At 45.2% G+C, this 17,169-nt stretch overlaps 2 protein-coding genes across 7 annotated transcripts in view; one reads left to right on the top strand and one right to left on the bottom strand.

Annotated features, from left to right (window-relative positions):
* LOC138754023 (V-type proton ATPase subunit B, brain isoform-like) overlaps nt 1–17,169 on the top strand; it is a 111,016-nt gene that overhangs the window by 25,018 nt on the left and 68,829 nt on the right. The gene's annotated exons all lie outside the window — the stretch shown is intronic.
* Nucleotides 1–17,169, bottom strand: part of LOC138754022 (chromaffin granule amine transporter-like) — a 54,239-nt gene that overhangs the window by 8,755 nt on the left and 28,315 nt on the right. For 5 of the 6 annotated variants that reach the window (XM_069917746.1, XM_069917741.1, XM_069917745.1 and 2 more), the window contains 3 exons: nt 16,716–16,824; nt 4,246–4,341; nt 3,289–3,367 (listed from right to left, as the gene is read on the bottom strand). In XM_069917746.1, the coding sequence (XP_069773847.1) occupies nt 3,289–3,367; nt 4,246–4,341; nt 16,716–16,824 (284 nt within the window). The remainder of the gene's footprint in view (nt 1–3,288; nt 3,368–4,245; nt 4,342–16,715; nt 16,825–17,169) is intronic. The other variant, XM_069917742.1, reaches the window with a different exon arrangement.

Here is a 17,169-nt window from a genome sequence, read left to right as displayed (position 1 = left end):
CATTTTTCGTAAGCCCAGTTTACATGTATCAATAGACCTACAAGGCTAAAACTCGATGCCCATTTACTTTTTGAACCTTCTACTGCACTCCGGTCAGAGCTGCCGCTATTACCCAATGACGCTGATGCTTTGAATCACGTGGTTTCGTCTGCACGCGCTACAAGCCCGCGCCGTTGTTTTTGTTGCTGCTGGGGTTTTTTTTATAGTTGCTGCTTTTGTCAAATGTTCTGGTGTTTTAGCCACAATAGTGTGGTCATTAGTATTTGTAAACCTAGATCAATAACTTTTTTGAGAATAAAGGAAAAGAAGGAGAAAAATCAAAAAAGGTTCTGCTCAGTTACTAATAATGTTGCAATTCAATGTTGAAAGATTTTACAAAACAATTTTGTTGTTAGTATTCACATAATCTAAGAAATAATACATTTAAGCATTTTACAACTATATTTATCACATATTATTCCATATTTTTGCAACTATATATTTTTTCAAATGTTGCTACGTTGGGTGGTGGGTGACACAATGAGTTACCACACTGGGTGGCATCAACCCTAGTGACACCACTGTAAACAAACAAAGAACTGCAAACAGATAACGAATGTAAACAAACTGACTGTGCAATATAGAGGGAACAAAATGAAAATCAATAAAGTGCAAAGGTAAAAGTCCTTAAATGAGCCCCTGATTGAGTTTGTTGTTGAGGAGTCTGATGGTGGAGGGGTAGCAGCTGTTCATAAACCTGGCGGTGCACCTATACCTATACCACTCAGCAAGAACAGAGTGTGTGCTGGGTGGTGTGGATCCTTGATGATTGCTGCTGCTCTCCAACAGCAGAGTTCCTTATAGATGTTCTCATTAGTGGAAAGGGTCTTACTTGTGATGTCCTGAACTGTGTTCACTACCTTTTGCTTTATGCTCAGGGGTATTGGTGTCCCCATACCAGACCGTGATGCAGCTAGTCAGCACACTTTTCACCACACATCTGTAGAAATTTGCCAGGGTTTCCGATGTCACGCTGAACCTCCACAAACTCCTGAGGAAGTAGAGGCGCTGATGTGCTTGACTGAAGTACAATCTCATTACATCCATGAGCGACATAAAACCGTCAGTTAGTTTGTATCTCAGATTACATTTTAAATTTAAATATAGAAATAAACTAGGGTAACAGGCCCATTTGGCCCACAAGCCTGTGCCGTCCAAATAGACCCATGTAACCCACTAACCCCCCATCCGTCTTTGGAATGTGAGAGGAAACCAGAGCACCCAGAGGGAACCCATGCCCTCACAGGGGAACGTACAAACTCCTTACAGACAGACAGACAGCACCGGATTCAAACCTGGATCACTGGTGCTGTAACAGCTTGATGCTAATGCGACACTAACCTGTATGCTGAAATCACAAGGCTAATGTTGAGATTTGTGTGCTTACATATGACAATGAACATTTCACATGCACACTGTCTGAGAGTTGTTTCACATGCACGCTGGTATCAATGAGATCGGTTGAACAAAGATTGAGGTCCCACAGAATGACTATGGGGAAATTAAAGTACAAAAGCTTGAAGGTTGTAAATCTCTGGATTACCCCTGGTACCAGGTGCCACAGCCAGTAAAGATTGGAGGATAAGGCAGGTGAATTTGTGAATTGGTGCAGGACAGAGAGATTTGTGGACCACTGGCATCTCTTCTGGGGCAGAGGTGAGCTGGACGTGTGGGCTGGTTTGCCCAGTATCCTGGCAGGGGGATTTGTTTGAGCTTGTTGGGCTGGGTGAACCCAGGGCTTGGATGAGGACATGGGAGTTAGGTATCATCACAATTGCAGAGAGATGGGTGAGGGAAGGGCAAAACTGAAAGCTCTGTGTTCAAATAGAGGTGGAGGTGAGATTGGAGGAGTAGTGTTTTCAATTTTAAATTTAGACATACAGCTCTTTGTGCCCATAAACCCATGTCAGTCGCTGGTACCAAAACCGACTGCAATCTATCAGGTTGTAATGGAGAGATCGTGGCTTTCACGTGGTGGCGCTGCTGTGCTCCTATTCAGTGGACACATCGCATGCCAATCAAGGCCAGACTCACCCCAAGCCATCAAGGTCACCCTTGTGATTGGCCCTTTCAAATTACCAGGTATTGGGCTCCAGGCAGCCTGCCTGGACTTAGCCCTGACCTTCACCTAACTGGCCCAGATGAATCACCTGGGCTGACCCCTGCCGAGCCTCTGCACATGGCTTCGAGCCATTAGTCGCAGCAGCCAACGGGGCCCAGCCTGCCCCCGAGTGATTGGCCTCCCAATACCTGCTGGAGGGTTATAAAGGACCATGCTTTCCTTTGCTCTCTCTCTCTTTTTGACTCCTCATGGCCCACGAGTATCACCTTTTATACTGGGTTGGGGTGAGTCCCGAGGCCAGTTAGTTAGAGCGTTGTCCATACAGGTCAAGGGGTGGGGACATGTAGCGTTACCTTGATCTGATTGTTTACTGTATGTGTGTTTGTGTCATTTCCTAAGTTCCGTTACCTGCAGTGTATATCCATCCCCTTGCGAACTGTGTGTTAATTTAGCATTTAGATTCCGTCGTTCCATCTGTATCCCTTGAGAATAAACTTGTTGTTTTATACCTCGATCTTGGTCTGCTTCTTAATCTGTGGAACCCACATGAACTTTCACTCACAACACAGGTGCACAGGATTCTTCTGCCGTTGAATGGGAGAGAACTGCAAAAAGTGATTGTTCAAATCTCACAATGTACAAACATGCTGGAGAAACTCAGCAGGTCACAGAGCATCCATAGGAAGTGAAGGGTCACCAACATTTCGGGCCTGGGTCCTTCATCAGGTATAAGCAAAAACAGGCAGGTGGCTGAATAAAAAGGCGAATGGGGGGGGGGGTGAAGATTTGGCAGAATTACCGTATATACATGTGTAATAGTCGATACCGCGTAAAAGTCGACACCCCTATTTTTGGCCTCGGCTACCCACCCACTGGAGCTCCCGATACCCAAAATGCAGACTTACCTCTCGGTCCTGGCCACCTGCCTGGCCGTTGGTGCTCCCAATGCCTCAAATGATGCAGGTAAAAAGTAATATGTGTGTAATAGTCGACCCTCCTAAATTTTACCCTAAAAATTGGCCCACGGAACTCGAGTATTGCATTCATATATACGGTACAAAGCTGACTTAATGCCTTTCCAATTCCAAGATGCATTTCGGTACTCTTTGAAGTCACGCAACAAATTCCGAGTGGCACCGTAAAGAACATCTAACCCAGTTTGTGTGCACTTTGCACATTGTCCCTACCTGCCCATTTTGTTGGCAAGAACACCAAAGAGATTAGTGCCCAGCATGTAGGCAATGGTGGATGGCAGGAAGGCCAAACCTAGCCAGAGAAACAAAACTTGGGTTAATCTGGGCGTGGACATTAGAGGAAGCTGACCATGCCTCCATGGACTAATAACACAAGGAGAAACTCAGCAGCTCAAACTTTATATAGCAAAGATAAAGATGCTGAACCAACGTTTCAGGCTTGATCCTTTCAACAAGATATGAGCAAATTGTGGGGAGTCACCACAAAATTGTGGTGGTGGGGTAGTGAAAGCCAGGGGGAGGTGCGTAGTCCCACAGGCAGGAGGTAATAGGTGGATAGGGGAGGGAGGACACTCATCAAACAGGGGAGGGAGGAATGGCTCTGTGAATGGAGAGGGAAGGGGATGGAGGAAAGGAGGGAGGGGAAGAGAGGGAGAATGGGCTAGCAGAAAGCAGAGAGGTCGACAAAATACCATCCAGTTGGACAGGGCCCAGATGGAATATTGGGTGTTGCTCCTCCAATTTAGACATGCAGCATGGTAACAGGCCCTTCTGATTCACTAGCCCGTGCCACCCAAATACTTTGATCAATCTACAACCCTTGAATGGTGGGAGGAAACCGGAACATCCATGCAGACACGTGGAGAACGTACAGACTCCTTACAGACTGCGCCAGATTTGAACTTCGCGGAAACAGTGTTGTGCTAAACGTGCCGTATGAGCATTTGGGTGCCTGCCGACATTTTGCTCATACCTTGATGAAGGGCTCAAGCCTGAAACGTTGGTTCTGTATCTTTATCTTTGGTTATATAGAGTTCACTGTTTGACCTGCTGAGTGTCTCCAGCATCGTTCTTTTACTTCAATCATGCTGTCTGCAGATGTTTGTGCTTTACTCGTGCCTCCGTAGACGTTGCCGGGTCCGCTGTTTAAACAGGTTTACGGTCTCATACCTAGGTGCAGATTGGGTGAATTCATGGTCTCTATCATCCACATTGGTAGTGCCTGCTCCTGCATTGCAATGGCCATGTTTGAGAAGCACAAGGACCCTTGAGGAAAGAGATGAGACACCGTTAGGTCTACCCGACCCTCCGCTTATCCAAAAAAAACACCTCTAACATCCAATTGATCCTCATAAAATATTTATAAATTTCTTCCCACCCTCTCCAATACGATCCCAGAACAACATGCAATATTCAAGCCATGGCATCTGTGACAGAATATATAGAAATATTTTTGGGAGATAAATTGGGAAAAGTTAGAGCAGGTTACATACACACACTTTAAAACAGATCTTATTTGAAATACTGGAGAATTCATATCCACAATGACTTTGCAGAAATTGTGAAGAGTACATATGGAGACTTCACAAGTAGGTGATAATTGAATGAATGGACTATTGTCTTTAAAGCAACTGCAAGAGGCATACTGTCTCCTGATACCTTTTTGCAAGGCTTTTGACAAGAGTGCTCAGAGGTCACTGATGGATTCTTATTTACCTAAAAACAACAGATGACTTCTATTGTTTGATGGAGAAGGCCAGGTTGGTTTTTGCAAGCAGTCTGGGTGAGTCACAGAGAGAGAGAGAGAGAGAGAGAGAGAAGGAGAGAGAGAGAGAGAGGGAGAGGATAGTGAAATAAGTTGGCTCAGCCTGTGTGGGTGAGACAGAGAAGCTTACTGAAACTGAAATAGAAGCTCCAGGCTGAAAGTACTATCTGTCTGGTGGTTCTCTTGGAATAAGTGAAACAGAAAGGAACTCTGTGATAGCCTGAAAGACAGAGGTTATCATCTGGAGAACCCTGATGGGGCAAGTTTCATCAGCAAGACATTGAAGTGACTAATGGTGGTACCTCAGTTGTGGAAACCTTGGAACAACACATCTGTCTCTACAAAACCTACAAGAACCTTCCTGAGTGGTAACCATTTACGGTTCAAGCACCAAAGCCTGGTGAAGTTCATAAATGTTAAATTCTGTGCACAGTATAAGAATTGCCTTCAACTAGTGAATGAGAAGTGAGATTGGACTGTGAACCAAAGAACTTTTCTAAATTTACACACACATTACGTACACATGCACTTAGAATTAGAAGGGGGTTAAGTTAGGTTAAGTTAAAAAGAGTTAAGTTAAAGTGTGATTCTGTTTTCATCTTTAAAGTTAATTAAAAGCAATTTTTGTTTAAGTAACTATTTGTCTTGGTGAATATCTATTGCTGTTGGGGTTTGGGGTCCTTTGGGCTCATAACACATCTCTCTCCAGATCCTCATATGCATTTGATAACTCTGTAATGAAAGCCTGAACAAATACCATAGAACCAGAAAACATTCCAGTACATAAACAGGCCATTCAGCCCATATAGTCTGTGTTGAACTATTATTCTCCCCAGTCCCACTGACTGCATCCAGATAATATCCCTCCCATCCATGTACCCATCCACATTTTTCTTAAATCCCAAAATTAAGCCCAGATTCATAACTTCAGCTGGCAGCTCGTTCCACACTCCACCACTCTCTGTGTGAAGAAGTTCCTCTTAATGTTCCCTTTAAACATTTCACCTTTCACCCTTAACTCGTGCCCTCTAGTTCTTTTCTCACCCAACCTCAGTGGAAAGAGTCCGCTTGCATTTATACCCCCTCAAAATTTTGTATCAAATCTCCCCTCACTCAATTGACTTTCCAAAATGTATGGGGGTTGTAGGTTAATTTGGGTATTTAGAATCCCTGCAAAGACTGAGGACCCTGTGATATCTGTCTCTGAGAACAACATTCAAAAGGTGAACTCTCGCAAGGCATCAGGCCCTGATGGTTTACCTGGGAGGCTACTGAAAATATGTGCCACCCAACTAGCCAGAGCGTTCATGGACATTTTCAACCTCTCATTACGACAGTCAGAGCTTCCCACCTGCTTCAAAAAGGCATCACTCATCCCAAGAAGAGCGATGTGAGCTGCCCCAACAACCTTCACCCAGTAGCACTAACATCTACAGTGATGAAATACTTTGAGAGGCTGGTCATAGCCAGGATTAACACATACCTAGGCGAAGGTCTGGACCCACTTCAATTTGCCTATCGTCACAATCGTTCCACTGCAGACGTAACATCTCTGGCTCTCCACTCAGCTCTGGATCACCTCGGAAACACCAACATACTCTCTTCATAGACCACAGCTCAGCCTTCAACACCATTATTCCCTCAGTGCTGGTCAAGAACCTACAAACATTGGGCCTCTGCACCCCCCTCTGCAACTGGATCCTTAACTTCCTCATCAGACAACCACAGTCAGTACAAATTGGAAACGTCTCTTCCTCACTGATTATCAACACAAGTGCACCCCAAGGATATGTGCTTAGCCCACTGCTGTACTCATTATACAACCATAACTGTGTGGCCAGGTACAATTCCAATGCTATCTACAAATTTGACACTACAGTTGTTGGCAGAATCACAAATGGCAATGAGGAAGCATACAGGAGGGAGATAGATCAGCTCATTGAATGGTGTCTGTGGAGCACATCGAAAGAACAAAAGACTTGTTGATCCAAACCAAGGCTTTTATTAACTAAAAGACTGGAGCATATCACAAGTAGGTCGACCAGTCCAGAATGACCTGGTCTGGCTCAATCCTTTAAGACCTGCCAGTAGGTGTGGCTACACTCTCAGCCAATCACAGTCATCCTACACTACCATCTGTACATATACACATTGGTGATAGAATCTGTACTATCACATTGTCACACCAACAACATTGTGCTCAATGTTAGCAAAACCAAGGAGATGATTGTGGACTTCAGGAGGAAGTCAGGGGAACAAGACCCAGTCCTCATTTAAGGCTCAGTAGTGGAGAGGGTCAAGAACTTCAAATTCCTGGGTGTCAACATCTCCAAGGATCTGTCCCGAAGCCTCCACAATCACAAAGAAGGCTCGCCAGCGGCTATACTTTGTGAAGTGTCTGAGGAGATTTGGTTCCCAATGTTGAGCAAGTCTAGAACCAGGGGTCACAGTATAAGGATAAAGGGGAAGTCCTTTAGGACTGAGATGAGGAAGAATTTTTTCACTCAGAGGGTGGTGAATTTATGGAATTCTCTGCCACAGGAAGTGATTGAGGCCGGTTCCATAGCTATATTTAAGAGAGAGTTAGATTTAGTACTTGTGACTAGGGGGATCAGGGGGTATGGAGAGAGAGCTAGAACAGGGTACTGAGTGGATGATCAGCCATGATCAAAATGAATGGCATTGTAGGCTTGAAGGGCCAAATGGCCTACTCCTACACCTATTTTCTACGTTTCTATGTTTCTATGTATGTCACCAAAGACTCTCGAAAACTTAGATTGGTTGCATCACTTCCTGGAATGGAGGCACCAACTCTCAGGACAAGAATAAACTCCAGAGGGTTGTAACCCGGCCTGCGACATCACAGGCACCAGACCACTCCATCAAGGGCATCTACATGAGGTTGTACCTTAAAAATGTAGCGTCTATCCTCAAGGACCCCCCCACCACCCAGGCCATGCCCTCTTCACTCTGCTACCATCAGGGAAAGGGTACAGGAGCCTGAAGACGAGCTCTCAGCAGCACAAGGACGGCTTCTTCCCCTCCGCCATCAGATTTCTGAATAATCAATGAACCAAAAAACACTGTCTTAGTTTGACATTTCAGGCACTAATTTTTTAAATTTATTGTTGTAATATCATTCACTCCCACCCCACCCTCATATCCCAGCAATTAGACGTTGGTCAACACCCAACTCCCCCCCAGAAGTGACTCCAGTTCTCGAGCCTAGGACAGCGCCCACCAAAGTTCTGAGGCTGTGCTGGGCCCAAGCTCGTGAGCCGACCTCAAGGTTCACACATGCCCATCGTTATTGAATGAAGATCTACCGGGATCAATGCCTGAAGAGGGCGCACAAAATCAGTGAACCGGTGCGGACTCGAAAGGCCAACATGGCCTGTTTCCGCTCCATAAATGGTTTATATGGTTAAGTTGGTTTATATGAATGTTTGCTCTGTGACGCTGCCACAAAACAATGTATTTCGTGACTTGTTCATGACAATAAATTCTCATTCTGATTCTGAGCTGCTACGGGCTCATGAGCCGGAAGGACCTGTTGTCATGCTGAAAGTCTAAATTTAAAAAAAAATTCTCCAAAGCTCCAGGGAATAAAGCCCTAACCTGTTTAACCTTTCCCTGTAACTCAGTTCCTCAAGTCCTGGCAACATCCTTGCAAATCTTCTCTGCACTCTTTCAGTCTTATTGATATCTTTTCCGTGGTCGGATGATCAAAACGGAGTATTTCAAAAATCAGACCAGTCTGTTCAAATGTGTGCTCCACAGGGCACGTCTGTTGTCGGGGTCAGATGGAACTGTTCCACTGCTGACACAACTGCATTGATCTTGGAAAAATGTTAGTTCACAGAGATGAAAGGTCCTCTGAATCAGTAAACTTTCAAAGCTACAAAGAATTTAAAACCTTATAGGAATGCCAGTGTTTAACCATTACATGGGTGGGAGGGGAATGGAGGGCTATTGTCCGGGCGCAGGTGGATGGGACTAGGCGGAGTAAATAGTTCGGCATGGACTAGATGGGCCAAAGTGCCTGCTTCTGTCCTGCTGTGTTCTATCGATCTATTAAAAGCATCAGGCTACTGTGATATTATGGATAAGGCTCACCATCCTCTGATTCAACCCTTTGAGAGAAAATAATTCTTTTTATTTTGCTTCCTGTTTGAAATTTGTGCTTGGCCTCAATGTCTGGCCAGAGCTGCCCTGAAAAGATAATTGGTCCATGGCCTTCTGTGACTTATTGTTTGTACCAATTGTTTGGTCACTTCAGAAGTCGGTAGTTAAGAGTCCATCAAACTATAAAACATAGGAGCGGAGTAAAATCACAAAGCTGGAGAAAGTCAGCAGGTCAAACAGTGTCCCTTACGTAGCAAAGATAAAAATACAGAACCAATGTTTCAGGCTTGAGCCCTTCATCAAGGTATGGAAAAATGTTGGCAGGTGTCCGAACAAAAAAGTAGGGAAGGGGAGGTGCAAAGGCAGGAGGTGATAGGTGGAGAAGGGAGGAAAGGGACAGCAGTAATAAAGGGGAGAAGGGATAGCTGGGGGAATAGAGAGGGAAGGGTGGGAGGAGAACTGGAAAGGGGTAGGGAACGGGGGGAGGGAGAAGAGAAAATTGAAAAGTCGATATTAATGCCATCCGGCTGGAGAGAGCCCAGGTGGAAAATCAGGTGTTGATCCTCCAATTTGCGGGTGGTCTTGGTGGGATAGCACATAAAGCCATGGACAGACATGTGAGTATGGGAGTGTGACACTGAAATGAAATGGTTGGCCACTGGAAGGTCTCTGTCAGTGGTGGGGATGGAGCAAAGATGCTCAGCGAAGCAATCTCCCAACATTCACCCAGTATCTCTGGAGGGAAGGCCACAAAGGGAGCACTGGATGCAGTAAATTTGTCTGGCGGATACACAAATGAAGTGTTGCTTCACTTGAAAGGCCTGTTTGGGGTCCTGGACTGTGGTGAGGGAGGAAGTGTGGGTGCAAGTGTGGTACCTCCTGCGGCCACAGGGGAAGGGGGAAGGTGGCGATTGGTGGGGAGGGATGCGTGCTCGAGGGAGTCACAGAGGTAGCAATCCCTACGGAAGATGGAGAGGAGAGGGGAAGATGTGTCTAGCAGTGGAATCTTATGACAAGTGCTGGAAATTCTGGAGGATAATGTGTTAGATGTAGAGGCTGCTGGGGTGGTAGGTGAGGATAAAGGGGATTCGGTGTTTGTTGCATCTGGGGGCAGAGGCGGCCAGGGCAGATGAGCAGGAAATGGAGGAGATGGGGTGAGGGCTGAGATGATGCTGGTGGAGGGGAAGTCATGTTTGTAGAAGAAAGCAGACATTTCGGAAGATCTGGACTGGAAGATCTAATCTTGGGAACAGATGCTTAGGAGTGGCATTAGGCCATTCAGCCCATTCCATCATGGCTGATTTACTATCCTGTTCAATCCCATTCTCCTGCCTTCTACCCTTGATCCCTTGCCTAATCAAGAACCTTTTCACCTCCACCTTAAATACCCCCACAATGACTTGGCCTTCACAGTCGTCCATGGCAACCAATTCCTCTGGGTAAAAAAATTCCTCCTCATAGATCCATAGAACATTGCACATTGGTGAGCCTTGCTGTACTAACATAGGCTATTCATTAAGGACACTCCCCTTGGGTATAACTGTGTACGCACCTATTGTCTTTCATTATTGTACCATGAGTTTCTGCTAATAAAAGCCATGTTTGACCACATCGTCTTTGTCTACTTCATTAACTGGCACTTCAATTTTATTAGCAGAAATGGATGCAGCCCTCAAGCCAGAGCGGCTGATAATCGACCAGTCTGCCCCAAGGGTCAGAGAAATTTTCAACCACTGGGTTGCTTGTTTCGATTACTACTTGACTCAAAACAACCTAGTCGATGAGGCGATACAATGGGCCACCTGAACTCTCTGCTGTGTGAAGTCCCTTTCGCCGTAACGCAAGGAGCTACCACTCTGGCTATAGCCCAGGAACGTCTGACTGTTTACTATGAAGCATCACGGAATGTGGTGCTTGCTCGACACCAGTTGCTGACTAGATGCCAGAAACCCGGGGAAAGTGATGCTGCCTATTCACTGGCCCTCGACTCACTGGCAAACGAATGTGGTGTCAGGGTAGTCAATGAGCAATAACACTGCAATGCCTTGAAGCTGGATGCTTTTGTCAACGGGATTGACTCCAGTTACATCCGACAGAGGCTGCTGGAGACGGAGCCCTTAACCTATGACCAGCAGTCACTCTATCCAAAACACTGAGAAGTGCCATGCGGTCCAGGAAATGCTAGAAAATGAAAAGGAAACATCCAGGAGTGCTGGAACCCCGAAGGAAAGAAAAGGGTGAACTCCTGAAAAATGCTACTTCTGTGATAAGAGGTTGCACCCCAGACAGAAGTGCCCGGCTCGATTTGCTACCTGCAGTTATTGTGGGAAACTCGGCCACTTCACTAAAGTGTGTAAGGCGAAAAGTATTCCCGTCTCAGGGAGTACTGACAGCTACATCCACTAGAGAGAGTTGCCAGAGCCTTAAATTTGCGGAGATATCCAGCGAACCAAAAGATATCGATGGCTTGTAGTGAACTTACAAAAACTGTACGGGACAAGTGTAAAGTTACTTTAAATTTGCAGGGACATTGCCTGGCTGATGTGTGCCTCTTTATTATGTCAGAACTCTGCGCCCCTGTGGTACTGGGGTTAGATATTCAATCTCAGATGAACAGTGTAGTGTTAAATTTTGGTGGGCCACTACCCACATTTACCATCCCCCGCGCTAGTTACTTCAGTCTGTCCGCATTAAAGATCAAAGCTCCTTTCCTTTTCAGTGATTTATCCCCTGAGTGTCAGCCGATTGCCACTAAACTGTTCTTACAGCAAAGAGGATTGTGAGTTTATCAAAGCGGAGGCCCAGAGTCTGCTTAAAGGGGGAGTAATTGAACCTAGTAAGAGCCCGTGGCGGCCCAAGTGGTAGTCGTGAAAAATCACACTAATAGATGACTGGCTATTGACTACAGCCAGACAATTAACCGTTACATGAACCTGAATGCCTGCCCCCTGCCACGCATCAATGAAATGATTAATCAGATAGCGCAATACAAAGTGTACTCCACTATCGACCTCAAAGCAGCTTATCACCAAATCCCCATTAAGAAAAGGGAACGGCCCCATACGGTTTTTGAGCCTGATGGGAGGTTATACCAGTTTAAAAGGGTACCTTTTGGGGTCATTAATGGTGTTTCCGTGTTTCAGAGGGAAATGGATAAGATTGTTAGGACGTATGAGTTACAGGGTACATTTCCCTATCTGGATAATCTCACTATCTGTGGGAAAACACAGGCTGTGCACGACAACAACTTATAGAAATTTTTAGCAACAGCTAAAGAACTCAACCTTACATTTAACGAAGGCAAATGTGTGTTCAACACGACAGAGCTACCTGTTCTGGGCTACATTGTCTACAAGAGCGAAATCCGCCCCGACCCAGAAAGAATGGTCCCCCTTAAGAAGTTACCACCCCCAAACTCAACAAAAGCCCTTAAAAGGTGTATGGGATTCTTTTCCTATTACTGCAAATGGGTTCGGGACTACGCCACGAGGGCACGCCCTCTGTTTGACACTAAATCTTTTCCTCTCTCTCCAATGGCCTCGAAGGCTTTCGAGAGAATTAAAGCTGATATTGCCAAAGCTGCACTCTCATCCATTGACGAGGATGTCCCATTCCAAGTGGAAACTGATGCCTCAGATTGTGCCTTGGCAGGAACCCTTAATCAAAAGGACAGACCTGTGGCATTCTTCTCCCGCACTTTATGCGGACCTGAACTTAAACATCCTGCCATTGAAAAAGAAGCCCAGGCTATTATTGAAGCTGTTCGCTACTGGAGACACTTTCTAGCCGGCAGAAAATTTACTCTTGTCACTGATCAGAAATCTGTAGCCTACATGTTCAGTACTAAACACAAAAATAAAATCAAGAACGATAAGATGGCACGCTGGCGAATAGAACTCTCAACTTATAATTATGAGATCCATTACAGACCGGGCAGGTTAAATGATCCCTCTGACGCATTGTCATGATCTGCTGCCGGTGCTCAGCTGGAGGGGCTAAAAGAGATCCATAGCAGACTGTGCCACCCAGGAGTCATGAGGTTCTTCCACTACGTAAGGGCTAACAACCTTCCTTATTCTCTGGAAGAAGTCAGGAAACTGACTAAAAGCTGTCCGGTTTGCACAGAATGCAAACCGCAATACCTAAGGCCCCTCTCATCAAGGCAACCCGACCTTTTGAGAGGATTAGCTTAGATTTTAAAGGACCATTACCTTCCAACAACAAAAATGTATATTTCCTTACTGTAATTGACGAATATTCCAGGTTTCCCTTTGCAATACCCTGCCCTGACATCTCATCAGCGTCTGTCATTAAGTCACTTGACAGAATTTTCAGCATTTTTGGTTTTCCCAATTACATTCATACCGATAGAGACTCAGCATTTATGAGCGCTGAACTGTGGCGAGCCCTGCTTTGGAAGGGGTTTGCCACCAGCTGTACCACGAGCTACAACCCACGGGCAATGGGCAGGTCGAAAGGGCTAATGCTATAGTCTGGAAGACTGTTAATCTTGCTTTAAAAACACATGGTTACCCTGTTACCCGGTGGCAGGAGGTGCTGCCTGAGGCTCTACATTCTATTCGGTCTTTATTGTGTACTGCAACAAATCAAACACCTCATGAACGTATGTTTGCCTTTCTTAGGAAATCAGGAACTGTGATGGACTGGCCAGCCTGTTTGTCTGAGCCTGGAACCGTGCTGCTGGAGAGCCATGCTCGGGCATGTAAAACTGACGCCCTAGTCCAACCAGTTCAGCTACTGCATACCAAACCCAACTACACTCATGTTAAATTCCCAGACAGGAGTACTGACACTGTACCCCTAAGAGATCTGGCCTCGCCTGGTTCGCCCCTTCCTCACACCCCTACTCAGAGTAAGCCTGAGAGATTGGGCTCATCCCCCCCCAGCCTGTGACCCCTAGTCAGCTTTCAGATGGCCATGCTGAGGCTCCACTGCCTCACGTTGGCGATTCTGGAGTGGGTCCAGAAGTCAGTCCTTCCCACACTACAGACCCAGGACCTGTACCAGTTCCCAAGGTTGCAAAGGAGCCACCTGTTTTGAGACGAAGCACCAGAATTCGTAAACAACCCGATAGGCTGACGTATTCATAAAACATCTCATTATATTTCCATTGCTTGCTAGATACTGGCATATTTTGGCTGTTAGAGTATTCTCAATGCCAAACATAGTATCCATGTATCCCTTGCTTCAGTCTTTCCTAGCAGCTATCCTTTTGATTTTAACCCTTCTTCTGCCAGGGGGAGACTGTGGTGAATGTCTGCCAAGCTGCCTATCTCTCTCTGGCAAGCCTTGCTGTACTAACATTGGCTGTGCATTATCTCTACTGTTAAGGTATAATTGTATATGCACCTATTGTCTTTCATTATTGTACCATGAGTTTCTGCTAATAAAAGCCATGATTATTGTTTGACCACATCGTCTTTGTCTACTTCATCAACTGGCACTTCAGCCTAGTCTCACTGACTTGCATCCAGTCCATAGCCCTCCATACCCCTCCCATCCATATGCCTGTCCAAATTTCTCTAAAGTGTTAAAATTGATCCTGCATTCACCACTTCAGTTGGCAGTTCATTGCACATTCCTACCACTCTCCCCTTTCACCCTTAACCCTTAATGTCTGTGCTAAAGGGTGTTTTTTTTTAATTCTGAGGCTGTGCCCCCTGGACCCAGACTCTCCCTTCATAGGAAGCACCACATCTACTCTATCCAAGCCTTTCAGTATCGATAGGTTTCAATTACCCCTTTTACACATCCATTTAAAGACTTAAATGCGACAAATGAAGGATGGTGGTTGGGGTCATTTTCATCCCAATGTATTAACGAATGAGGTAGTTAGATCAGCTCCTGTCTAAAAGGCGCACTGACCCAGCTTTCCTTTGATTCAGTGTGAATGATCCGAGTTGGGTTTTAAGACAGGTCATTCACATACTAATTAAGTGGGATTGCTGTATAAAAGGGGTAAATGAGATCCCTCCTCATTCTCCATCCTCAATAGCGGGAGTGAAATCATGCAGAAACCCTACTGGGAGAAGGATGACTGGTTTTCCTTCCTTTAAGGACTTCAGTGCACAATTCTCTTTGGGCTTTTAAACTTCATGGACTATTGGCCTACAGTATCCTCCTTCTCCTCAGGACTGGAGATGAATTACTCCCGCTTTGTTTCTGGGGGTCCGGAGAAAGCTGTTAGACTGTTAGTCTAACAGTCTAGCTGTTAGTCCAATCAGACTTCTGCACAGATGGGGGCTTGTAGGTCAGGGGGATCGGGGGGTGGTGGGGTGCTTGTGAGGTGCTTTGATCATCCCATAGTTATGCAAAGCCTGTGTGTGCTCCACATTGAGGTTCTTCACCTCATCCCGATTGCTCCTTCTCCATTTTACACAGACGAGCGCCAGAGATTCCCAAGAGTTGGTGGCGTTGTTACATTTCTTCAAAGCAGTTTTGAGCACATCCTTGGATTTCTTCCTCTGCTTGAATTTTAATTCTAAATTTAGACATACAGCATGGTAACAGGCTCTCTCGGCCCACGTGTCGCCCAACCCCTATACATTTTTCAAGGGTGGGAGGAAACCATGCAGATACAGGGAGAACATAAACTCCTTACAGGCAGTGCTGGATTCAATCCCAGGTGCTGTAACAGCGTCGCGCTGACTGCAACGTTTGTTTGTCAATCTCTACCCAGAACAGAGCTTGAGACAGAGCATGCAATCACTACACTATCGTAGGGGTTCCTCTCTCTGATTCTCAATGTGTGGCAGATCTTGAAACCTCCACAATGCATCAGTGCGATAAACTGTGTCAAAGCCACCACTATAGCCTACTGCAGGGGGCAACCATTGTACCTGCAGGTAGGTAACCTGGAGGCTGTCCCCACCTTGCCGACTGTCAATCACGGCCCGTATAAAGGCTCGAGCCAGCCCTTTCCTAAACCATTCGGGCACTTGGAACCGGAGGGTACATACGTATCCGGAACTTTCCACTTTAAGCGAATTAAAGCCTGTTGTACAGTCTTTTGAGTTTTGTATTGTTTGATGCACCACAGCGTACCTTGTTTGGACAAGGCCTTATTAGTTTTGATGCCTAGATTAGCATTCATGCTTGATAACTGAAAAGTATCCTGGAGACTAGGTGTTCAGGAAGGAGGTACAGGAGCATTAAAATCAGGACTGCCAGGCTGGGAAATAGCTTCTTTCCACAGGCTGTGAGACTGATGAACCTATAACCTATAACCAAATAAATCACCCCAAAATATTTCTGTGTATTCATTTAAAATTATATCTTTTTTTTGTAATTTTTTTGTTTGTTGCACCGTGAACCATATCAATAACAATATATACAAGTGTTCATCATTAAAATATACAGTGACATTTCCTTTTTCCCCTTCATCCCTCCCACCCTCCCCACCCCATAACTTAAAATAAGAATCAAAAGCAAAAACAAACTATAAAAGCACACAAAAAAGAAAAAATGAAAAAAAAGTTGTGTCGTCCATATTTACAATTAAAATTATTTCTTGATGTAAATATGTGATTATTATGTGTGCTGTGTTTTGTGCATGTATGTGTGGTCAAGAGAAACACTGTTTCATCTGGTTATATGTACAGCCAGAGGATTATAAACTTGAACTTGGAGATTGAAAACCACCTGACAAATGGACAAGTCAAGGTTTTCAAATAAACAGAATAAAACATAAGCAAACCTCAGCTGTCTGATTAATGCGTGATGGGCTTACCAGTGGCAATCAGAATGTAAGGGTCTCTTAGTAGCGTAAGGAGTGATGCTCCTTTCTGACTCTGTGACCACAGGACAGAAATATCAATCAGAAAGGTTGCCCTGTAAATCTTTGGAACATTGAACAGAATGGAACAAGTACAGTTTGAATAAAAAAAGCCCAGCAGCAAATGATTCAACCATAAAAATGACTGTAGAATCAACAAGAACTGAAGTAATGAATAATATTAAAATTACTGCGCAGAGCTTCAGATGTAAATTACTTGGAATATTTTGTTCAGTTCTGGTCACCTCATTACAGGAAGGACCATAGAACATTATAGCACAGAAACAGGCCCTTTCAGCCCTTCTAGTCTGTGCTGAACCATTTTTTTGCCAAGTCCCACTGACCTGCCCTCCATACCCCTCCCATCCAGGTACCTGTCCAAATTCTTCTTCAATGTTAAAACTGAGCC

This window comes from Narcine bancroftii, chromosome 2 (assembly GCF_036971445.1).
Source record: "Narcine bancroftii isolate sNarBan1 chromosome 2, sNarBan1.hap1, whole genome shotgun sequence".
Lineage (NCBI taxonomy): Eukaryota > Metazoa > Chordata > Chondrichthyes > Torpediniformes > Narcinidae > Narcine > Narcine bancroftii.
This window is presented reverse-complemented; position numbering and strand designations above follow the sequence as displayed.